Raw genomic sequence first — 25,229 nt, 5'->3', positions numbered from 1 at the left:
TATACATGCTTGTTTGAATATGAAATTTTGAGAATTTTGAACAAGCATCTGATTATTTCCGAGTTTTTATGAACTGCTTTTGGTTAAGTTGTGCATTTAATTATCTTTCTAAAATATTTGAGGAAATATTTTAGCTCTTAGCCAAAGTTGTGTGCATTTGTTTTTGGAACTCTACAAAATCTACTTCAACATGGAATTGTATTGAAGTAAAGCCACATTTATGCTTTTGTTACTCTCTTGAAGGACATTTGTTGCTTAACTTTTCTTTTAGACTGCGAGGTGATTTTCCTGCAAGTTTTCGATTCTTTTAAGAACAATGTATTCAGAAGTATTTTTAATCATGCCCTTGAGTTTTGTGAGCTTTGCCTTGGGTTTGAGATATTCTCTTTTGTAAACCTCATACTTCATCGACTCAGTTTGAGTTTGTTTCAAGCTGATGCGCTGGTTATCTTCTTGTTGATCCTATTGAACTTCTTTGATCTAAGGGTTATCTTTGAAGTTGTCAATTGAATTATGTCTAGCAAACTTTATTGCTTGAACATCCATGTTTATCTGGGATTGGATATATTCTTTCAAATCTATGACTATTGTCTTTGACATCCGTCTCTCCTTTCTAAGATCTCATATTCTTCTGAGTAGACTCGAGAATTGTTTTGATATCACGTGCGACTTGTAGACGTAGTAACGCGATACGTTAGTTCTTTAAGACGTGATGGGTATACGGAAGTTGAAGCGGTAGGTGTGCAACGCATGAGCTATGGGCGTTTTGTTCCTTGCGAACGGGTTTGTGGTTGTCAGGCTTGTGATCAAATTTGGGGTTTGTAAAGTGCTTGATGGAGTTGGAAAGTTGAAACTTTGAGGTTGATATGAGATTAGTGTGCGGAGGTTGAGCACATCGTTTTAACTCCATCCTGTTTGATAGCCTTTGATGCCTTGCCCTTCTATCACATGATTGACCCATGTTATCTTTTGCATTGAGCCTATCTTGTGACGTTTGCCTGGCAGTTACACTCCTACCTTTGCATCCTTATGCTTATGATAATCAAAGTATTTGAAAATCGTATATATGACTATATTTTGAGATATTTTTGCTTCTTCCTTAAATGTGTTCAAGGGTGAACCGTTATGGAATTTCTTTCATTTTGTATCAATTTTCGAGGGCGAAAATTTTTATAAGGTGGGTAGAATGTAAGACCCAGAATCTTTGAAAAGTCTTTTTATGATCAAGTCTCAAATCATATAGTTATTTATAGCCTTAATTTCAGAGATTATTTTATTAAGGACAATTAAGGCAAGTTTGATTTATTGAACTTGAGATAAGTTATGATTATTATCCAATTTTATAACTATTAGATTATTTTCTATATTTAAAGTATAAGGTTGATAGTTATGAAAATAATAAGGATTTTATATGATTTGGATTAGATAAGTAATATTTTAAATATTATTACTGCTATTTTGAAAAATGAAGAAATTAAGTATATTATTTCTAATTTTTAAATTTGGGCATTTTATTGAAAATAAAGTGTGAAATTGAGGAGCAAATAGTATTTCTATACATTAATTTTGTTGGATTAAAATTTGTTCCTAATTACTATGTTACCTCTACTTTTATTTGAAATTACAAAATTACCATTGAACCCAATTTTACCCTAACCCTAAAAACCCTACCCGGTTCCCCTGACCCAGTTTCCTCACAACTGCTGCAGCCCCTCCCTTCTAACAGCAGCCACCCTTGTTTCCCCTTCCTAACAAAACATACGGCACAAAGAAAGAAACAGAAAGAAAGAGGAATCTGAGTCGGGAAAGGGTAGAAGAGAGGGAGAGGGGGACTAAGCTGCGGCGAAGAGGGGAAGGAGGAGCGCCGCCGCGGTCCCGCCGAGCTTCTGCCAACACCGCACGAAGCAGAGAGAGAGAGAGAGATGGAGAAGAGGGCCGCAGAGGGAGGAAGAGCCGCCGATTGTAGTCGCCGTTGGGTCCTTGTTCCTCGCCGTCGAAGGAGCTGCTCCCAGTCACGGTGGTCGCTGATGTTCGCGCCGCTGTCATCGGAGAAACCCGAGGAGAAGAGATGAACGCGACGGGGAAGAGTGAGTGAGCCGCGCCGGCGTTGTTGGAGCGTCACCGCCGTCGTCTCTGTTGTGACTGGTGTCACGTCGGAGGACCACCATCGCGGGGGAAAGGGAGGGAGCTCGCGGTGAAGAGAGAGGGGCGCTGTCTTGCGTGCCGCCGTCGCACCTGGATACCGCCGCTGCTACTGCGAGCTCGCCGTCGCCGGAGCTGGATGGTTGTTGTCCTTGCCAGCAGCGAAGAAGCGAGGTGAAACCCCCTCCATGTCTGCTGTCTCGGTCCGCTGAGAAAGAGTTATCGCCGCCGCGCCTGGTCGCCGGAAAACCCCGCTGCCGTCGCCGGAAAACTCTGCCGGTAAGGGTTTTGAATTCGGTCTTCATTTGTTTAAGATTCTGGAAGCTTTAACGTCTCTGTATATGGGTTCCAGGCACCATTGCCGGAGTCCGGTCACCGCTGCAACTTGAGGTGGCTGCCGGGATGCTGCCGAACCGGTTCGGAGACCGCTGCTGTTTCGATTCAGTCGTTCCTTCTTCGGTTCGGTAAGCGTTTCGATTTGAAAGCCCTTTTGTTACTGTTCTGTAATCTCACGCTGAGGTTTGTGACGTTAATTGCTATACGATTGAGTTTCAGTTGTTATATGTTGCGATTAGAGTTGTTGAGACTGTTGCGAAAGTGGCGTGGAGCCGAGGTTTTGGCTGACGGGATTTTGATTGTTGATCTCGGGTCAAGGCGGAAAGGATTTTGTGACGCGTTTGGGCTATGGTTTTGCGTTTCGAGGTAGGGGCGCTTTCCAAAAACTACAGTTTATTGTTGGAATTATTACATATGGGTACTGATGTGAGATATGGTGTAATTAGTGATTGTATCTGCCTTATGTATTATTTGATTGACTCGAACGATTATGGATGTTGGCTTGGCTGAATTGTTGTGTGGCTTGTGAAATGTAATGTTTGGAGTTGATTCTTTAAATATTTGAAATGAGTTTAATCCGTTGAGGATTGGTTTGAATTGAGTCAATTATTTGATGATGTGAAAGATAGAATACTCTTGAAATCCAGCCTGGGTTACTTTAATTAATTTGGTTTTGATAAATGATTTGTTAGTGAACCGATTCTTTAAAGATTTGGAAATGAGTTAAATTGGTTGATATTGAGTTGATTTTGAAATGGTTTTCTTGAGATATGCCACTGAGGCAACTGTTGGATTTAGCTTGCTGTTGAATTGATTTCTGGTTTGAGCTGTTAAAAAGGAATGAGAAAACGGTTTAGTTGGGACCCGAACCGGGTGGCAAAAGTCCAAGTTTTAGGGGAGGTGCTGCCGAAATTTCTATAAAATCTAAGTCTTGTTTGAAAGGTTATTTAAAAGATTTGGATTTGAGAAATTGTATTATTTGATTTATTAAGAGGATAATTATGCTTTCCAGCTTAATTTATTTGATGAACCTTATACGTTGAGTTCGGTTTATTTAGAACTGAACTATGTTTACCGTTTGAATCACTGAAGGAAAGAATGATGCTATAATATCGATTTCAATATAAAAAGGAGTTTTTTTAGTGATTTTAAAGGAACCTAGATTTTTGATTGAGTAATCAAGTTTGAGGCATTTTAAAAGAGTTGGAAAAATGGGTTCCAAAAAGAAATCTGAAAGCGGTTTGATTCAAATAAACCGATTCCGTTTCAAATGAGTTGATTTTTGGACCGGGTTGGAACTTGTGATTTCGTATGGTTCAGTTTCATAATAAATTCAGTTTTATTTACTTGAACCGAGAATCTATGATTTTAAGAGTTTCAATGAATTTTAAAGAATTGATGTAAGATGACCTTCCCTAAAGACTTGGGACTCTGCCGAAAAACTTTTGTTATAAAATCCCATCGTTGGATGGATGATTTTGAATACTGTGAAACAAATCCTTAACTTGCCATGGTTTTGGAAGTTTTGGAAAGAGAATGCCGAGAGTGGCTTTGTTTTAAAAAGGGAACTCACTTTGAGTAAATTCGGCTTATGAGCCTGAGATGATTTGAGAAATGAGATTTCTAAAGCCAGGGCTGAAAAGAGTTGAAACTCGATTTCAAAGTGAAATGAATTGAGAAAATGATTTATGGCTTAAATGCCGACTTTATGAATTTAATGATGTTGAATGGTGGAAGTGCTGTTTTGTTGTGAGCCGGAATGGCTGTGTATGATTATACATATTGGTTGGTTCTGGATTGAACCGTGAGCCGGAATGGCTGTGTATGATATGAGTATTGGCTGGTTCTGGACTGAACCGTGAGCCGGATGGCTGAGATGGATGTTGATCCATGGATGAGATTGAATGCATGTTTATGCTGAATCATTGATAAATGTAAATGTTGCACTTCCACTATCTGAGATACGAGTTTCCCTGGGTAGTAGCAGTGGCTAGCCACCACGTGCTCCAGGTTGAGACTTGATACTCTGTTGACCCTATGTCGTAAGTGTGGCCGGGCACTGTGAAAGTCCCGGATGAGCTCGCCCCCGTAAATATTCACCAGTGAAGGTGATGGATATGGATCATGATTATGATCAAGTTTATGATGAGTATAACTCGAGTTGGGGATGCACGACAGAGGGACAGTCCAATGGTTAGCTACCAGGACTTGTCGGGTTGGCTCTATAACCGACAGATGATATCATCAGCCACTAGGGACAGGCATGCATCATATGCATTTGTGTGACATTGGTTGGGTGTGCATATTATACTTGGTTTGCCTATGTGATTAATTGCTAACTGTTCTACTTGTAATAACTGTTTGTTTGTGCTTGAACTTCCTATCTGTGTTTGCATTTGGGACTCTGTTGGATGGTGGTGATTGGTTGTTGGTTGGATTGTTTGGGCCTAGGGCCGTGGTTGGAAAGAGATGAACTGATGGTTGATTTCGGTTTTGTGTTTCTGGTTTGGAATAAAATATGAAAGGCTATTTTGGTTCAACATAAATAAACCGTTTTGGAAGGCTTTTGAGTTTTGAGAATTGAACGGTTCCTCTTTTAGAAAAGTTTTCTGACTTTACTTTCATTGTAAACCGTTGTTTTTGAAAAGAGGCATAAGACGGTTATGAATCACTGGTGCAGTTATCTTCATGTATCCTATTACAGTAATTCCCAAAAACCCTCTACTGAGAACCCTTTCGAGGATGATGTTCTCACCCCCCTACATTTTTCCCCTTTCAGGATATGGGCGCAGAAGTTACGAAGAGCTTATTTAATTGTTGTTGTGATGCTCTGTATTGTTTTAGTTATGGTTTATTGTACCCTCGCCTTTATCTTGATATAATCTGTAAGAGGGATAGGAATTGTATTGTATTATGTTATTAATATTATTTATATATCTTTATGTATATATATGGATGTACTCTTTATGAGCTTTTGTAAGATGTATGGTATCTTGGATGTACGTTATCGAACGAAAGTATTTTTGGGAGCGGCATTGCGGTTTAAAGTTTTAAACAGGCTCATATTTTTAGTATTAAATAGTATAAGTGTCGTCGTAATGTCCGAGCTATCAGAGTCGCGCAGCCGGAAGTGTGAGCTCTGGTAGTTAGGGTGTTACACGTAAGCGTGGGTTGGGAGCATGGAATGCGACGCGTGTGCGTCTAAAATGCGTAGGTGTGGAATTGGAAAATAAAGCGTAACGCGTACGCGTGGGTCACGCGTACGCGTGGAAAGAAATTGCGCTGGACGTGCAGTTCTCGCACCCTACGCACACAACTTACTGTCTGGGCTGTGCTATGGCACAGTGCCCGCATGAAAAATTCATGATCTAAGATTTATAGGGCGTCGCGTACGCGTGGGTCACACGTACGTGTGGGAGGCGTTGTGCGCCTCGCATCAAGCCTGCACAGTCCTAGCACAACTTTCTGTCTGGACCGTGCGATGGCACAGTCCACGCACGGTCTTGGCACGTTCAAAATATGGGGGTCATGCGTACGCGTGGGTCACGTGCGCGCGTGACAGAGTGCTCTGTTTTTCAAAATTTTTTCAATTTCTTGCACCAAACCAAGCATTCCAAACATCCAAACAGTCACCAAAATATCACCAAACCTTATTAAACATACTAAACTACCAAATAAACTCAAATAACCAAACTAAACATGAAATTAAACTAATTTACCAATATATACAAAAGAGGAAAATAAAAAGATGTTACCATGGTGGGGTGTCTCCCACCTAACACTTTTATTTATTGTTCTTATGTTGGACAATTGGGAAGCTTCTTGTCATGGTGGCTTGTGCTTGTACTCATCCTTGAACTTCCACAAATGCTTGGACTTCAAGTATGCTCCAAGGTTCAAAATTAATAGCACCAAGCTTTGATGAAGTTCCACACAAGCTAAGGGCTCCCAACATTGGTCTTCATATATTCCCGGATCCCAAATCTTGTTTCTACACCCGTCTTCTAATTGATCATCATGATTCCATCTAGGTGATTTAGCCTTGGAATCCTCACTCAAGTACCCAAACAACTTCCTAGACCCATTCAAATTAGCATGACTCCAACCTTTGCAATTTAACTTGGATGATTCAACCAAAATGAACCTAGAATTGTATTTTCAACCACTATACAACTCTCTCTTACTCTTCACTCCACAAAGAGCTCTAAGTTGACCATCCATCTCAAGCAAACCGTATTCAAGTGGGAAAGTAAAGCTTAAGAATAAGAATTTTACCCACTTAAATGTTGTGTTGGATGGTGATTTAGGGAGGGTTGTCTCCAATGATCTTACAAGCTCCACTCCCTTGTGCTCTTCTTGATTTACCTCCACTTCTTGGTAGCTTTCTTCCAATCCAATCTCTTCTTCATTGCTTGCCAAGGGACTTGGAGGTTGTGCACCTTCTTCCTCAACCTCTAATTCATATCCAATGGGAGATGATTTAATTGTAGATAAAAATTCATCAATAATTGAATCCATCTCTTGATCAACCTCTTCAACTTTAGAGGACTCTAAAACTTTAGCTTCCCATAGACTTTCGGCATCTCCTAAGTCTTCAACCACTTCTTCCTCTTCAACAATGATTTCGGCTTTCTCTAATTGCTCAAATACAAAGTCCCACTCCTTGTTCTCCACCGGAGTTTCTAATCTCTCCTTCATGCTACGCTCCTCATTAGATTCTCCACATGTGGCCATGGGAGTACTTTGAGTGTCCAAGCGTTGGGAGACTAAATTATTTACTACCTCGGTCAAGGTAGCCATAAGTTCTAGTGTCCTCCTTTGAGCTTCACGTTGCTCTTGAAGTAATGAAATGAGAGAATCATCCATTGGAGCTTGGGGGGATAGGAGAGTTCATCATGTGGGAGAAAGAGTTTATAATAAGAAGGTGGTTCATCTTGATAAGGTATGAAAATGTTGTATATTGAGGTGGTGGTTCTTGGGAGTAATTGCGTTATTGGAATTATTGTGGTTCTATGTATGGTTCATATGACTCATATGGTTGTTGGTTTGATGCATAAGAGTTAAGGTCATATGGAGGTGTTTGGTGGTATGGGGCTTGTGAGTATGGTGGTTGAGAACTATATTGAGGAGGGGGTTCATAGGCATATGGTGGTTGTAATTGATAATCACAAGAAGGTCTACCATATCCATTAAATTGGTATGCATCATGGAATGGTTCTTACTCATAGTACATTGGAGGAGGTTGTTGCCAAGAGAGTTGATCATAAGCATATGGCTCCTCCCATCTTTGATGGTTCCATCCTTGATGCACTTCCTCATTGTAGTTCTCATTTCCTACAACATAGTTGTAACTACACTCATAGCCAAAAGGGTGAGAATTCATGGTGAAAAGAGAAAATAAAATCAAAGACTAATAACAAATAAAGAAAACAAACTCCTACAAATAGCAAAAACTAACAAAGAAGCAAAAGACAAACATATTCACAATATTCACATATATACAATAACCAATAACAAGCACACATTGCAATTCCCCAGCAACAGCGCCAAAAATTTGATGTAGGATAAATGTCGGTTAGGAATTTTCACAAAATAATTCCGTTGCAAGCATAGTCCAAACCAATAATTTATCCTCCAATCAAAGTTTAAAAAGGTTTGTCACAATACAAATTAAAATAACCGGGAGTATTAATCCCAGGTCGTTCTCCCTAGGAATTGCAATGAAGTGCTCAATTATTGGCTATGAAGGGAAGTATTTTTGGAGTTTTGAATGATAGGCAAGAAAGTAAAAATAGCAAGAAAATAAAGCTAACAAATAAGAAAAGTCTTGGCAAGAGGTAAGAATTGGAATTCCTATCCTCATTATCATCCTTAATTGTGATGGTAAATGTAAATTGCCTTCACTTAGTTAACCTCTAACAAATGAAGGAAAGTCAAGTGCATACAATTAACTTGAGTTCACAAGTCCTAGTCAACTCATAGTGAAAGACTAGATTTAGTGAAGTTCAAGCTAACCGGTAATGTTCGATTACCAATCAACAAGAGATTTTGATAATTCAAGAGTCTTCAAATCACCAATCCAAGCCAAGAGTATAAAAATCTACACTAAAATTCGACCAAACATTTTATCAAATACTTGGAAGGCATAAAAAGAAAATATGGTAAAACTGTAAGAAATATAAATTCTACAACTACCTAATGCAAGAAAATCACAATAACAACTCAATTAAATAATAAGAAACATGAAAACATAAATTGCATTAAATGAAATTAAAATCAACAAGAGTGCATGAACATAAAGGCAACAAAAATGAGAAATTAACAAGAAGAACTAAGATGATTAAGACAATAAAACAAGGAAAAGTAAAAGAAATTAAATCAAAACAAGCAATTAAACCTAAATTTAAGATGCAATTAACCTAGTTCTACCCTAATTCTAGAGAGAAGAGAGAGCTTATCTCTCTAGAATATAACCTAAGGCATGTTTCTAAACTATTCCTAAGTGCTCTCCCTTTGTTCCCTCTTGAATTCTGCATCAAATAGCTTCAGAAATGAGTTGGATTGGGCTCTAGCAAGTCCAGAAATCGCCCTCAGCGTGCTTCATTGGTCATGTGCTGCTTGTCACGCGTACGTGTAGGTCACGCGTACGCGTCATATTGCGATTTTCCAGGTCATGCGTACGCGTGAGTCACTCGTACGTCTCGCATGACAGATTTCCAAAACTTTATTTTTTTATGAATTCTCTATTTTTGCATGCTTTTTCTTCATTCCTTCAATCCAATCTTTGCCTTCTAAATCTGAAATCACTTAACAAACACATCAAGGCATCGAATGGAATTAAAGGTGAATTAAATTTGACTAATTAAAGGCCTAAAAAGCATATTTTTAACCATTAAGCACAATTAGGAGAAATTCATGAAACCATGCTATTTTAGTGAATAAATGGGAGAAAAGTTGACAAAATCCACCAAATTCAATACAAAATAAATTATAAAATTGTGGTTTACTAGACAATGCCAATAGCTCCGAGTAGAAATTCGTGCGATGTCGAGAAGAAGAGGATCTAGGAAAAGCGAGCAAACTTTCCATGGGCGATGGTGGCACCCACGATCTGTCCTCACCGGTAGCGATAACACCCTCTACCAGAGGAGAAGAGTTCCGCAATGGAATGGTGGCTGGGTTCCGCAGAGAGAGAGAGAGAGAAAGGAGGTAGGTAATTCTAATTTTATATATACACTAATATACACACTACCAAATCAGAAAAAACCCAATTGATTCCGACAGTTTATTGGTTAATCATCAATTTGACCAATTCTTAAACCAATTTTTGCAGAATAATTCTTCATGTCAATCGAACTGATTAGATGATCGATTTTTATTAATTCGGTCAACTGACCAATTTAATTTGATTTTTCAGAATATTGTTTAATTCATTTCATTTCATAACATTTTAAAACATTTTATTATAATAAAAGCAGTTACTATTGCTTTAGGACAAAAGCAACGGAATAGCTGAACCCTCTCATATATATTTGAATTACACAGTACACAATAAGAAAATAAACATGGAAAACAAAAGTATTGAAATATCCAATATCAGCAGCACCAATAGTTCCAAATAATCTGATGATGCTCAACTCGTCTTCCTTTCATTCGAGAATCTATTAAAATTTACACTCTACCAAACCTGTAATAAATGTTAGGACTTATTATGAATATTTTTCTATAAAATTAACTAGAGTATTATTAAATTGAATTAGCATAGTGAATTGCAACTCAATATATATCTGAAAATTTTCTCCATTAATTAGAGTATTATTAAATTAAATTTTGATTGGAATAATCCCCCCCTTTTTTTTTATTGGAAATGACCCCTGTACAACATTTGTTGAGATTATTTTATTTTATAACATTTTACTACATCATAACTTATTTGCTAGTATTGTCTGATAGAAAGAAAAAATCCAATATCAACGAAAACTAAGGATACCCAAAAAAAAAAAAAAAAAAAAAAAGAAAGAAAAAGTATATCAACGATGTAAATCACCTTCTAGTCTGATAAAAGTGCTTAAATATATTTTGCATTTTTTAGAGAATGTGAGGTCTTGAAACACAACTAAAACTGGACTCCATTACCCTAGAAACACAATGCTTCAAACTCTAATAATAAAAAGCGGTAAAACTTTTTTTTTTTCAACTAAAATTGAAAAATCAAATATGTTTTTATTATTTATTTTAATTTATATTATATCATTGAAGATTTTTTTTTTTCAAGTACCAAAATGTCTTTGAATTCTCTTTCATAGTGTATTTTATATCAAGTAAATGAGTGACCAGCTTACATACTTTCTCTATAATTAATGAGTCTATGAATACTGTTAAAAGAAAGGAGAATATATCACATCAAATATTTATATACAAGATACTTAAATTCAAAATGATTTACAATAACTTACCATCAGTTGGGAGGTTTCGGTGTAAACTCGTCGATACATTTTTTTTTGCATTCCTGGAACACTTTTGATTTAGTTGGAAATCTACTCCTGCACTTTTTTATACAATCAATTAATTTAAGATTAATTGCAACATAATAAGACGAAGTCGAAGGTAATTCAGGAATAGTATTATGAAGTTCAACAATCGCGTAACAAATATCTATTCCAATTATGAGCATTATTAGTGCATATGTGATACTATTTCTAGCCATAGATTTCTCTTCTCTTTTTAATCTTGCAATGACGAATTTACCATAGACTAGATTTTATATAATATTGAAACTATGCTTAATGTTGTTAAATAACATGATTCTAGAATGAGAATGTTCCTTGCTTATTCTAGAATGAGAATGTTCCTTGCTTAGCTTGTATGTGTATTCTTAATACTGAAAGTTAAAGGTACTATAAATAAAAAAAATAAAACAAAACTCTTAGTGTTCCAAACTGTTGTTTAGAATATAATTATTTCATTAGTTTGAAAATAACGTATAAGTATGTGACATGCCAAACACCTTATAGTATAAAAATTAATGCCGTGTATTTTTTATATTATACCATTGTTAGTACAAACAGGGACGACTCAGACAAAATTAATAATAGGGGCAAAAATATATAAAGTAAAATTTATGTATAGATATTTTATTTTTATTTTATTTTATTTTTTTATAGTATATTCTAACATAACAGATCAAAGATTAATTTGTTATGGATCTGAACTCTATTTAAGAGTCTATTATTGTTCAATAAATTATTATATATACAAAATAAAATTTAAAATTTTGACACTTGCTCAAATGAACTACTAATATTTTAAGACATATTTCAAATAATTCCTAATTAGATAGTATCATAAAGTTAATTATCACTATTTTTTTAGTTTATTTATTTATTTATTTTAGGGATAAACATAATATAACAAAAAGATAAATATTAACATTTATATGTAATTATATTTTTTATCAAAATCTTTGTGGGGGCAAATGCCCTTTCTTACTTCTATCTGGATCCGTGTTTGAGTACAAAATTTTGACTGACGGTAAAAATTCGACCATGACAAGAGCAGAATATTGATTATGAGAAGAGTTGAGTTGAGAATAACTCAAGTCGACGTTTAGTAATCACACGTGATTTTATTTGGAAGTACTATACAGGACGTGGGGTTTGAAGATCAAGGTAAAAGCAAAGATGTGGGGTGTCTACCTTGAAGAATAAGGTCCTTCATAGTCAAGACAAGGTCGTGGGTTATGAGAGTCTGAGAAAAATAGGAAAATTAGATCGTGGCACGAAAGAAGCATTATACAGACCATCTTTGTGAGCTATAAATAGGAGAAATTTGGAAGAAATAAGGGATTTCAATCTAAACACTTCACCATCACACCAAAGTCTGCAAAATTTCCAATCACACTGACACAACAGAAGATAATAAAGTGCAAATGCATGTGAGTGTTTGGAGTCAACTTTTAATTTATTTTTTTTCCTTTTACTTTTGATTTATGTTTATTTTTTTTTTACGTATTTTCTTGTCATTTCTTTGTTTTATGTATTTTGTTTTTTATTTATTTTCTTCAAGCATTTTCCTGTCGAAGCATAAGAGTAGCATTAGTGGTTGTAACTTTTTTCTGACCAGACCCTAACTCAGCCAACTCCTTCGTAAGAATTTCGATCCTCGAAGCCATGGCCTTTTCTTTAGCCTAACCTTATGACAAGACGTCTTCAATCTGAGTCATAGTAGCCTCTCATTTCTTTAATTAAGCATCATGATTAACTAAGACTTCGATCGACTTGTTATGATCTTTCTCAGCAGTCTGGGACTTGGAGATATAATTGTAAATGTCTTCAACAAAAGCACTTAGAGCTGTATGAACTTCACTTGGAATTTTTGAAAGTCAGAGCATCAATGAGTCAAGTTTTCATGTCAGCATTGTTGTTAATGTCCTCTAAAGGCTTATTGAGGCAATCGAGAACTATGTTAACCTTTTCAACAATCAGGGGATTAGGATCTGGTGGCGTTTGAGGTTAAGGAAAAGTGACATCTTCTTCATGAGTCGAAGCGTCTAGCGTTGATTCTTGAACTTGGGGTACAATGATGGGTTCCGGATCTAAAAAAGATAGCATCCTAGTTACTTCTGAAGAGTACACTTGTCGAACTTCGGACAAGATATTTCAAGATCAAGGCCGAGGTCCTCAAAACTTAAATATCCAGCCACAAGAGTAGGAATGTTGAAAGGAGGCTCAAGATCTTGTTCGACAACAGCCTCATCTGTGTCAGGTATGATTGTGGAAACAGCTGCAACAGTTGTCGAAGCAGGGCCAGACTCTTGATGTGTCTCGGCATCACCGGGGAGAGGCATATAGCTTGCCTACAAGAGAGAAAGTAATACGTATTAATATCTGAATAATTGCAAAAGAAATGGTAAAAGAAGTAATACAAGAATTTATACCGGTTCGGAATTTAACAAAATAATTTCGTTGTGAGCATAGCCCAAACCGACATTCGATCCTCAAATCAAATTTTAATAAATTGGTTGTCACAAGTACAAACCCCAATAAAAATTATACGAAGTATTTAAACCTCGGGTCGTCTCACAAAGAATTGCAATGAAGTGATCAATTATTGGCTATGAAGGGGACAAGGGGGTTTGATTTGGTAATTAACAACAAAAGTAAATAATAAGAAAGTAAATGACAATTAACTAATAAAAAAAGAGAAAGAACTTTTGACTAGTCATAGGAATTGAGATCACCATCCTTGTCTACAAACCATATATTGACAATTATGAGGGACCAACCCATTTAGTCTACCTCTATGGTTAAAGTGCGTACAATGTCTACTTCAACACTTGAAGTACGTCAAATAGGCTTGATCAACATCAATCCATAAGTCCTAACCTAGCTATTAATTGACTTAGTAATAAGCTAGTGTCAATAGTTATCAAATTGACCACTAAGGGTTCTCATATCATCAATTCAATGAGACCCAATGACTCAAGGTCACTCAATTCTCTTAACCTAGGCCAAGAGTAAAGAAAGCTACTCAATAACTAGAGAAAATATTTTAACAAACTCCTAGAGTGCAATAAAAGTAAACATCACAAAATGTAAGAATTAATAAAATACATAACTAACACAAACAAGAAATCAACAATAGCAATGGAGATAAACATAAAAAGACATAGAAATATAAAATTGCATTAAAAGGAAATTGAAATCAACAAGAGTGCATCAACATAAAAATGACATGAAAAAGAAATTAACAACAAAATCTAGAAGAGCAAAGGTGTAATAACAAAGAATTAAAAGGGAAAACTAAATCAAAACAAGAATTAAAAGTTGGATCTAAGGGAATTTAGCCTAAACTACCCTAAATTCTAAAGAGAAGGGAGAGCTTATCTTTCTAGAATTCTAACCTACAACATGATGAAAAACTACACTATGATTGCTCCCTCCCATTCTCTTGCAATCATTGGGTTCAAAAGCATCAGAAATGAGTTGGATTTGGGTCTCCTTGAGCTCAGAAATCGCCCCCGGCGTTTTGCCTTTAAGAGAGTCACGTGATCAACATCACATGTGCGCGTGGATGACGCATGCACGTTGATTGATGATTCTCTGGTCACGCGTGCGCGTGGGTGATGTGTGCGTGTCGCTGGTGAATCTCCTTCTCACGCGTACGCGTGGGTGACATGTGCGCGTGGCCTTCAGTTCAGCAAATCTTCTTTTCTTCATGAATTCTCCATTTTTGCATGCTTTTTCTTCATTTCTTCAACCCAATCTTTGCCTTCTAATCCTGAAATTACTTAACAAATATATCAAGACATCGAATGAAATTAAAGTGAATTAAAATTAGCGAATTAAAGGCCTAAAAAGCATGTTTTTACTCTCAAGCACAAATTAGAAGAAATTCACAAAATCATGCTATTTCATTGAATAAATGTGAGAAAAGATGATAAAATTCCCTAAATTCAACACAAGATAAACCACAAAATTGGGGTTTATCAAGAAGCTAAGTATTTTACCAGTGGAGATTCAGTAAAAGCCTGAGAAGCGGCTGTCGATGGCACAGTTTAAATTGGGATTGGAAAAAGAAGAGGTGGATTGACCATTTGTTTTGTAATGATAGGAGGAACATACATAGTCACTTCGACTTCAACATTAATGGGTTGGTCGACTTCCCGTTTAGAATAGCTTTCTGTTGCGACTCCTGTTTTTGAGTCCCGTTTTGACTTTTTAGATTATATATATATACCTTTGAGGAAGCAGCAAGATTTTTCTTTTGAGCTTTCTTAGGACCAGAGCCCATAAGGATGTCGAGAGGATGACTTTTCTTAGAAGAAAGAATGGCATCACTCGACCTACCCCGTCTTTGACCAGCACCGCACTTTGATTTCGCTCTTTTGGGAGCGGCATCATCATTTGAGTCCCAGTTCTCTTCGACTGGTTGGGGATCAACGGCAATGCCAATGATTTGTGTCGATCGAGCAGTTGAAAATACATAGAAAATATAAGATGAGTAAAGATGTAATTTTCCAAGACCTAAGGAAACACAAGATACATGAAGGATATCTGATGACTCGCCATCTTAAACGGTTTTTAAATTATTTTTCTTCTTTATTTTCTTAGATTTTGATTAAATTTCTTATGAATTCTAATAGAATTTAATAAATAATCAAATATTTGGAGTTGGGATAGTATTTTTATATTTTCAGGAATTTTGAGCTCAAAAAGCAGCAAAAATCAAGGCTTTTTCACAAGAAAAGCACAAAGAAAATAAAAGCGTCGCCCAAGAAGCGTGGCCCAAGAAGCGTGGCCCAAGAAAAACGAAGACATACAAGCCAACGCACAACACATGCACGCTTGGCGGAAGGCATGCATACCCGGCGGATTTGATACACGCCCGGTGGACCCCAGCACTCCCTTGATGCACACCTGGCGGCTAGTGATCCACGCCCAACGGATCTCCTTCCTGTAAGTGAAATTTTGGGCTTTTTGCTCAATCTTTCACTAATATGAGCCCGAATTACATATAATTACAACTCTCAACATCCAAGATTCCACAAATTAAGGCCCAAACTTAATTATCTACATTATTAGAAGCCTTAATTACATTCAGAAAATTGAAGACTCTAAAAGATTAGTTATTGATTCTCTCCAAAAGCATAAGAGATTTAGTTGTTAGGATTTAAATTGAATTTTTATTTTTGAATTTGAAATTGAAGTCAGTACCTTGTCTTTCTCTCCGAAACATAAGATTAGGATAGTTATCTTATCTTCCTCTCCAACGGATAATATTAGTTTAGTTTTTAATTTGAATTCTAGAATTTAGGCTATAAATAAGTGAGCATAGCTCACAGAGAGGACCATCAAGTCCTCAGACTACTTCTCTTCTTCTTGTTTTTCTTACTTCTTCATGTGTAACTAATTCTCTGTCAAAGAGTTAGGAGCTTTGTTTATGTTTTTTATGGATAATTAATTTATGTTTATTTTATTTCGAAGTCTTGTATTGATCTATTTCATGATTGAGTTATTCGTTCTTCATTCGGATTAGTGGATTGAAAAGTAAGCTAATTCTTCTTGGATTCTTTTATTATAATTGAAATATTTGATATTTGAATCAACGCTTGAAAACTCTTTCACATGACTATTTGAATTCGGCTAGGAATAGTAGTTCAATTAGTGTGCGACACATACATGATTTTCAATCACTCTAATTTTAAATAAGTGACATATAATTCAGATTAGAACAACTTTTGAAATTAAGTTTTTTTTTAAGATTTAATTGGATAGGACTAGCTTGAATACGTGACATATAATTCGACCTAAGGACTACTTTTAAATCTTATTTGAATCCAAAATCAGTTTTTGTGCTTAATGTCTTGATTAATTAATTGACGCCTAATTAATGCTTGAAAAACTGAGGAGCCAAGAAATTAGAAATCAGTTACTAAAGGTTTTGTCGTGAAAGATCGTTGCAAACTTCAAGATAAATAAACAAGATTGGTTTTCCTAAGAACATAAGCATCTCCAAAGCCCTTGACTCTCATCATCACTGTCTTCTCTCAATTCATCATTCAAGTTCACTATCTGTGGTATCCAAGCATTCAACACTCAAGATTCTCAAGGCTCCTAGCAAGATACTCTCTTGCCCTCTTCGATCATCAATCAGGTTTTATTTATCTAATTAGACTTTTTAATCAGAAATTTGCTTGTTCAATCCTTTAATCTTCATGGGAACGATATCCACTCACTGTGGTATTACTTGTGCGATCCGGTGCACTTGTCGGTACCCGTGAGCTTTAATTTTTACTCATCAACATCCAGCGATCCTTGTTTGACCGTGAATTTTATCACTAGTTCCTCGATAGTAAACGGCACTAGTAGTGTTTATACCCAAGGTTCTCAGGTCATTTTCTCGAAGTTGATAAATCACCCCTAGGGATCCTTTAAGAAGGTCTGGTATTCGATCAGCAAGGCCAAAAGGGGCATTAAGAAAAGGAGAAAATTTAAAGGATTGCATAAAAGATTTCTTTTGTACCAAAGGATTTCGAGTAAAAGCTTGTAATTAACGCTCGAGCATTTATATATGTGTGTTTCTTTCTTTTTCATATCTCTAAGGCCTCGTTGAAAATATACCTTACATTCCCCTAAAATGCCATTTAACCTTGTAGTATTTCTGGAACTTAACAATCTCTTTGATATGCTTACCTTTAGTTTTCTTTGACACTCTAGAAGTCTGCGCAGTAGGAAGAACCAAATTAAAAATGGCTTGTTCAATCGAAGAGCAATGAGAAGTATAGTAGGTTGACCACCACTTGTGAAAAGCAGGCATTGAAAGAAAACAACGAGTGAGATCAAGTCTTTGGTACTAAGTGCTCACTCTATGATTATTCAAGTCAAGGATTTGGTCAAACTTCTCTAGTTTCGACACCTCATAATGTATTATTTGAGCCTCAGGGAGAGTGGGAAAGGTAATGCTTGTGCTAGGCCAAATTGTCGTGACACGTATTGAGGAAAGTAAGTGACTAATTTATTTTTCAAGGCCATTTCCGATTCACATGGAAGATCTACAGGGAGAATTTGAGGAGTTAGTGTTCTAGACCACAAATCGTCGACAATGTGTTGGTTATTAGGTTTGGAACTAATGAAAGAATGAAGGTACTCAACCACACTTCAACGGGTAAATGAATGAATTTGGATAATAAGAAGTGTTGTCATTAGTTTTTATCTCAAGAAGAGTAATGAGGTGGTAGAAAGCATCGATAGCAGACAACCCAAAATGGACCAAAGGGATTGATCAATGATTTGCCCCATCGGATCTCACCAACCACTAAAGAAAGTGGTTCATACAATTGACCTAAAATTAAAGAAGGGATGTCGATGTACTTTTTATAGTGAAACATGATGGCTAATGGTAAATAGTATTCTTTTTTATTTAAATGGATTTAGGACAAAAACCAAAGGTATTAAGCCATAAAAGAAGAAAGACTACATGCTCACTATCAATAATAGGATCACCATCATATTCCATATTGTTCTTAATGAAACCCGACACATAAGTCGAGTCGAAATTGATGTCAAAAATATCATCCGAATACTCGGAAGCCCATGACACACACTCCTCGTCGGGAGCTATGCCAGTTAAAACAGAAACTTCCATCAAAGTAGGCCCAATAATCCCATAAGAAAAATGAAAATTATTAGCAGTAAGGCTCCAAAAATATAAGCTAGCTCTTAAGAGGTGTGCAATATAAGAGAAGTCGAAGGTAGCTAGTTTGAGAGCAAAAACAATCCCTACTGATTTCTATATAGGTTTGTAAGTCGGGCCAACCTCGACATCCAAGTCGAAAGAAGAGAACTAGATTCCTTGGGAGGGGCAGTTCTAAAGATTCGACTAGCAAAATAAGAAGCCCTAACATTTTTTTACAGAAAATTAGAAGGAGATGTTCAAGGGGAGATGAAAAGAAAGAAAAGTCGAATTCAATTTGTTCTTGTGTAGAAAGAGACCCTAAAAATGAATATAAGAAGCCGGTAACCTTGAAAGGAAGGAATACATGGCTCCTCCAGAGTTCTGTGGTTTCAATATCCATATTGGGGACCTTCAAGCTTCCATCTTTATTATAAAATTGTGCTACATCAACCACCAAAGAAGGAGGAGGGATGATCTGAACATCATCATCTTTTTCGCAATGTGGGGGAGGAAGTTGAGCGTAGTGGTTGCCATGCTAGATGCAGAAGCTACGGCGGTAGCAGTAATGACCGGAAGAGAAGAAGAAACAAAAGCCATAGTTGCAGGAGTACTGGTGGAAGTGGTAGTGGTAGCAATAGTTGCAGAAGTAGATGACGCAGCAGCAATGGAGGGTGACGCATTTGGTTGAGAATCCATCTGAATGGCAGAGAGAGGTAGTGAACGAAAGAAATGTTCTTGTTTTTAACGATGAAGATGAAAAAAATGGAAGATGGATGAAAGTAACGAACAAAGTAGTAATGCTTTGGAGAAATATGAAGAATTTCAGAATTAAAGGCCCATTAAAGCCCGTAAGAAACGTTGTGTATTCTCAGAAAAACGCACGCATCGTTTCAAAAATATCATAACTGTCTTTTTAAATTCTGAAATTTAAATTTAGCACAGAATAGCACATGATCAAGTAAAACTTATCATTTCATTTTCTGAAAAATAAGTTTAAGCGGCAATTTGTTAGTACAAAAATTTGACTGACTGTGAAAACTCAACCATGACAAGAGCATAACATCAACTATGAAAAGAGTTGAGTCGAAAAGAACCCAGGTCAAAATTTATTAATCGCACGTGGTTTTATCTAAAAGAACTATACAGGACGTGGGTCTTGAAAACCAAGGTAAAAGCAAAGACATAGTGTGTCTACCTTAGAGAACAAGATCCTTCAAAGTCAAGGCAAGGCCGTGGATTATGAGAGCCTGAGAAAAAAAAGGGAAATTAGATCGTGACACGAAAGAAGCATTCTATAGACCATCCTTGTGATCTATAAGCAGGAGAAATTTGGAAGAAATAAGGTACTTCAATTTGAACAATTCACCATCACACCAAATTCTGCAAAATTTTCCGTCACACTGACGCAACAAAAGACAATAAAGTACAAGTGTATGTGAGTGTCTGGAGTCAACTTTTAATTTATTTTCTTTATTCCTTTTACTTTTGATTTATTTTTATATTTCCTTGTCATTTCTTTGCTTTACGTATTTTATTTTTATTTTTTTTTCTTCAAGCATTTTGTTTCTTTTTCAGTTTTAATTTTACTTTTATTTTTATTTATTTAAAATTTTTATTTATTTTATATATTTTTTATTGTAATTTTTTACATTATTTACCATAGTTTAATATTATCGAGCATTTTTATACACTTGTCGACATAAACACTAAGTAATTCTCGAGTCAAATCTACTCTTTTTTAGAAAAATTGTATCTGCTCATTAAATTGAAATCTTAATACAAGTTTAATTTGATAACCTGTCGAAGTTACTGAAAATAAAGTGAAACGACTATATATCAAGCCTTATACTACCTTATCAAGTTTATCAAATGGAAACTAATTAAATAAGAGCGGTTTACATCCAAAATTAGCATGGTGAATTGCTTCTCCATATGGTCAAAATGTTGAAATATTTCTCCAGCAATTAGAGTATGTATTAAATTAAGTTTGATTGGAATAAGCGTTGTTTTTTCATTGGAATTAGCCCCTGTTAAATACTTGTTGCGATTATTTTATTTGAAAATATTTTAATTACTAGGATGAGAATATTCCTTGCTTAATTTGTATCTATTCTCTTTGTACTGAAAGATAAATGTACCATATAATAATAATAAGAAAAACCACTCTTAGTGTTCCAAAGTGTTTTTTAGAATTATTATATTATTTTGGATAATGTAGATTGCCTCTTTATTTCAACGAATTTCGAAAATCAAGCATTAGATAAATGCTACTTGATATTATTATGCAAGAACTTATATTATTTATTGGATATCAAACGATTTTGAATATGGAATATTGCCTATAAATAACTATGAAAAATTACAAAAATTGATTGTGTAAGTTAATCATGAAAATTCATATAATCTAACATGAATACAGAAATAACATGACAAACCAAATATATTGCTAAAAGTTTCATTTATTCTAAAACATGATAAGCAATGGAAACTAGAGACATTACAACATATTTATGATATATCAGAGTATTAAGAATCGAATGTTATAAGGTATTCCATTAGAATTTGCTGAAGCTCCCTGAATGAATCAAACTATCAACAGACAAATTATAAATAGTTCTTGTTAGAAGAAATATCTCAAGAGGTGGTTGAAATCGGTAAAATGGTGCACGAGAAGGGGAGGTTGAGTTGTGCATACATATTTCTCCTGAAATACATGAACTAAAATAGCTATCAAATCTTATGACTTGTACGAAACAAAATTTATTATTATTTCAATTCTAGTAATTCTTTTCTCATGAGATAAAACAACTTCTCAAGTCACTCATGATGAGAATATAATTTATAAAGTAAAAGAGTTGTTTTAATAAATTGCTAATAGCAACTCCAATAGAGTGCTTTTGCAGTATTATTTTTGATATTTTTAAGGGAGTGAACTGACACAGAATTAGAATTTGCATTAGAATTTATAGATAAAATGAAACCAGTCTCATCTTAGAGAGACAATATCACATTGATAGAAAATTAATAAATTTTGTCATTTATATAATTATCTTGATGGAATAATTAAGAATAATATAAAATTTTAATTGAAAATAAACCAACAATTAGAGTGACAAATTTCACTTTTAGTTTTAAATTAGGGTAAAAAATAGATATAAGCTAAGGGGTGGCTTATATTACGTAAATCAGCCAAACGAGATTCTCTTTCATCAATCAACCAATAGCACGCTTTAATGTAATTCGAATCAAGAAAAATCGAATTATACTTCTACATAATTCGAATCGACCTAGCTCGAATTATTCCCAACCATTGCGCCAAATTAGTTCGAATCAAGTTGGAACGAATTATTCAAGCATAATTCGAATTATGTCAATTCGAATTACTACCATCATGTGAATAGGAGGAAGTTCGAATCATGTTGATTCGAATTACTCCCTTTTCGTTTCAAATGGTAATTCGAAATGTGTTGATTCGAATTACTGTGAACCAGACCTGTATATATATGAAGTGAACGTGAGTTGCTCTCATTAGAGGGGTCAGATGGCTAGTGAGGATAGTTTTCTAGTGTTGGTTCACCACAGAGGATCGATTAAGAGAAAAACTCGGTCCGGTGTGAAGTTCACCGATAAGGATCCTCTCTGTATTATCGTGAGGCCTACGATGAGCTATGATGACATTGTTAGCTCTATACTGCTGAAACTTGGTCTGGAAGGTGTGAAAAGGGTTAAGAAGTTTTTCTATCGCATTCCAACCACGGTGCTCCAAGATACCGTGAAGTATGATTGTTTCACGATTGGGAGTGATGAGGACTTGCAGGTCATGTTTCATTGTCGCCGGCAGTTTCCCGAGGTGAGGACACTAGAGCTGTTGGCAAAGTTGGTTGATGTGGTATCCAGCTCGGGGGATTCGAACCGGAACACCAACACTTTAGCCACGGTGTCCGGTTCTAGCTCGAGACCTGCCGTTGCTTCTTCCTCCGTCCCTGCATACGAGCCACCCATCCAGCCTGTCGCCTCCCCTTCGTTCGCTATTGATCTCAACGGCAGTGTTGGCAACGAGGTTGAAACTAGGGAATATCTTCCGACCTCAGTACATGCTGCACCGGCTGGTGTTGGAGACGGATTGTTTGATGATCCAGAGGACGATGATGTTGAGCCAGATATGATTGCTGATGACAGTGGCGACGATATTGGAGCGAGTGACCCGGGAGGGGCTGCAGGGGGTTCTAGCTCTGGCACACAGTAGTACCCTCCACATTTTTCATCATTGGACCTGGATGCCATGAGACAGGAGGGGGTTCCTGGGCAGCCTGCTGGATTTGGCGCTAGAGATGCGGAAGGGTCTACTGGTCTGACAGAGTTCCAGGTTGGTCAGCAATTTCAGGATAAAGATGAGGCCCTGTTGAGTGTGAAGACTTACAGCATCCGCCGAGTGGTACAGTACAAGGTAGTTGAGTCTGACTATCACCGGTATGTGGGAAAGTGTTCTGAGTTTGGGAATGGGTGCACATGGTTGATTCGGCTGAGTCTCTGGCAACACAAGGGCATTTGGGAAGTCAAACGGTACAATGGACCGCATACGTGTCTCGCAACCTCCATCTCCAGCGACCACAGGAGTTTGGATTATCATGTGATAGCGGCATTCATTATGCCAATGGTTAGGGCGGATGCATCCATCAACATCAATGTGCTCCTAAATGTCACGGCCGCACACTTTGGGTTCAGGCTGACGTACAGGAGGGTCTGGCTGGCGAAGCAGAAAGCTGTTGCCGTTATCTATGGTGACTGGGATAAGTCATACAACGAGCTCCCTAGGTGGGTGTTAGGAGTCCAGTTGACCATGCCTAGTACTATTGCAGTCCTTAGGACTAGCCTTGTTCGAGTTGGGGGACAGCTGGACGAGTCTCAGGCTTATTTTCACAGGCTGTTCTGGACGTTCCCACCTTGTGTCGAGGCATTCAGTCATTGCAAGTCGTTGGTGAGTATTGATGGCACCTATATATATGGCAAGTATGGGGGAACGTTGCTTGTTGCGATTGCACAGGACGGGAACTCCAACATACTCCCTGTTGCATTCGCACTAGTCGAGGGTGAGAATGCTGAGTCATGGTCCTTCTTTCTCTCCCACCTGCGTCAGCACGTGACACCGCATCCGGGTCTGCTGGTTATTTTGGACAGGCATAACGGCATCAAGGCCGCGCTTGAGGCTCCCGACAGGGGATGGCTACCTCCAGCTGCATACCGGGCATTCTGCATTCGACACGTAGCAGCAAATTTCGCCCTCACCTTCAAGGGAAAAGACGCTCGGAGGCTTCTTGTGAATGCCGCATATGCTAAGACCGAGGTCGAGTTCGATTACTGGTTTGACATTCTGCGCTCTGAAAATCCAGCGATGTGTGATTGGGCGAACCGGATTGAGTATTCATTGTGGACACAATATTGTGATGAGGGCCGCAGATTCGGGTACATGACGACCAATATCTCTGAATGTGTGAACTCAATCCTCAAGGGTGTCAGGAACCTCCTTGTGTGCTCGCTGGTGAAGGCCACATACGGAAGGTTGGCCGAACTATTTGTTCGCAAGGGGAGAAAGGCTGAGGCCCAGCTGGGTACCGAACAACAATTCAGTCAACACCTGCTGGGTACCGAACAACAATTCAATCAACACCTGGTGAAGTGTATCGAGGCCAATTTGAAGACGGCGAGGTGCTTCACCATGACTGTATACGACAAGGATAACTCGGAGTACACCGTGGCAGAGACGACTCTGACTGGTTCGTTCTCACTGAGTAGCTACAGGGTCTCACTTGGTTCTCAGACATGTGACTGTGGATACTTCCAGGCACTTCATTTCCCGTGTCCGCACGCATTGGCATGCTGTGCCTACTCACGGGTTACATGGCAGCCATACGTCCACCAGGTGTATCGTCTTAGTTCGGTCTTCAGTGTCTATCAGATGGGATTCACACCTCCCATTCTGGAGGGTTTCTGGCCACCATATGACGGGCCGACCGTGATACCGGACCCGAACAAGAGGCGTGCGAGGGAGGGTCGTCCCGGGTCCACTCGGATACGGACCAATATGGATGAGGCAGATCCGAACCGGCCTAAGAGATGTGGCCTCTGTCGGTAACTCGGACACACTCGTCGGAGTTGCCCACAGAGTGGAGGACCCAGCCATACAGGGAGAAATGAATAGGAATGTGTGGTGTTGTGTTCTTATTTGTATAAGTTTGATCATATGTACTTTTTTTTAGACACCGATGTTATAGGTTTCCTTAAGTAGTCGGTGTTCAGTGATGAAAAATTATTACCATAAAAGGCACTTGTTTTACGTGTCTTACTAATTATGGAAATAAGTTAAATAAGCAAAGTACTCATGTTTTCATAGTGACCGATACAAAATAACGCAATCTGAAATGTACTCATACATGAACTGATAAACTAAGGGTGGCTACGAAACAACACTGATAACAAAATACATAAACGAAAATATATAAAATACAACACTGATAATGAAATAACATACAACACGATACACATATCATCTAAATAGGTGCGACCCCGTGAAGCAA

At 37.2% G+C, this 25,229-nt stretch overlaps 1 protein-coding gene and 1 long non-coding RNA gene across 2 annotated transcripts; one reads left to right on the top strand and one right to left on the bottom strand.

Annotated features, from left to right (window-relative positions):
- Nucleotides 1-9,966: 9,966 nt before the first annotated feature.
- LOC112735856 (uncharacterized) lies at nt 9,967-11,385 on the bottom strand. The gene is made up of 2 exons (XR_003168577.2): nt 10,935-11,385; nt 9,967-10,165 (listed from the first exon to the last, which is right to left on the bottom strand). It is a non-coding gene; the product is annotated as an uncharacterized lncRNA (long non-coding RNA).
- An 11,923-nt stretch (nt 11,386-23,308) lies between these two features.
- Nucleotides 23,309-24,787, top strand: LOC112733313 (uncharacterized). Its single transcript, XM_025782234.1, has 2 exons — nt 23,309-23,632; nt 23,792-24,787. The coding sequence occupies exons 1-2, from the start codon at nt 23,309-23,311 to the stop codon at nt 24,785-24,787; spliced, it is 1,320 nt and encodes a 439-aa protein (XP_025638019.1).
- The last annotated feature ends 442 nt before the right edge of the window (nt 24,788-25,229 follow it).

Source organism: Arachis hypogaea, chromosome 13, assembly GCF_003086295.3.
Source record: "Arachis hypogaea cultivar Tifrunner chromosome 13, arahy.Tifrunner.gnm2.J5K5, whole genome shotgun sequence".
NCBI classification, from domain to species: domain Eukaryota; kingdom Viridiplantae; phylum Streptophyta; class Magnoliopsida; order Fabales; family Fabaceae; genus Arachis; species Arachis hypogaea.
The sequence above is the reverse complement of the archived record's forward strand: the minus strand, read 5'-3'. Positions and strand labels throughout refer to the sequence as shown.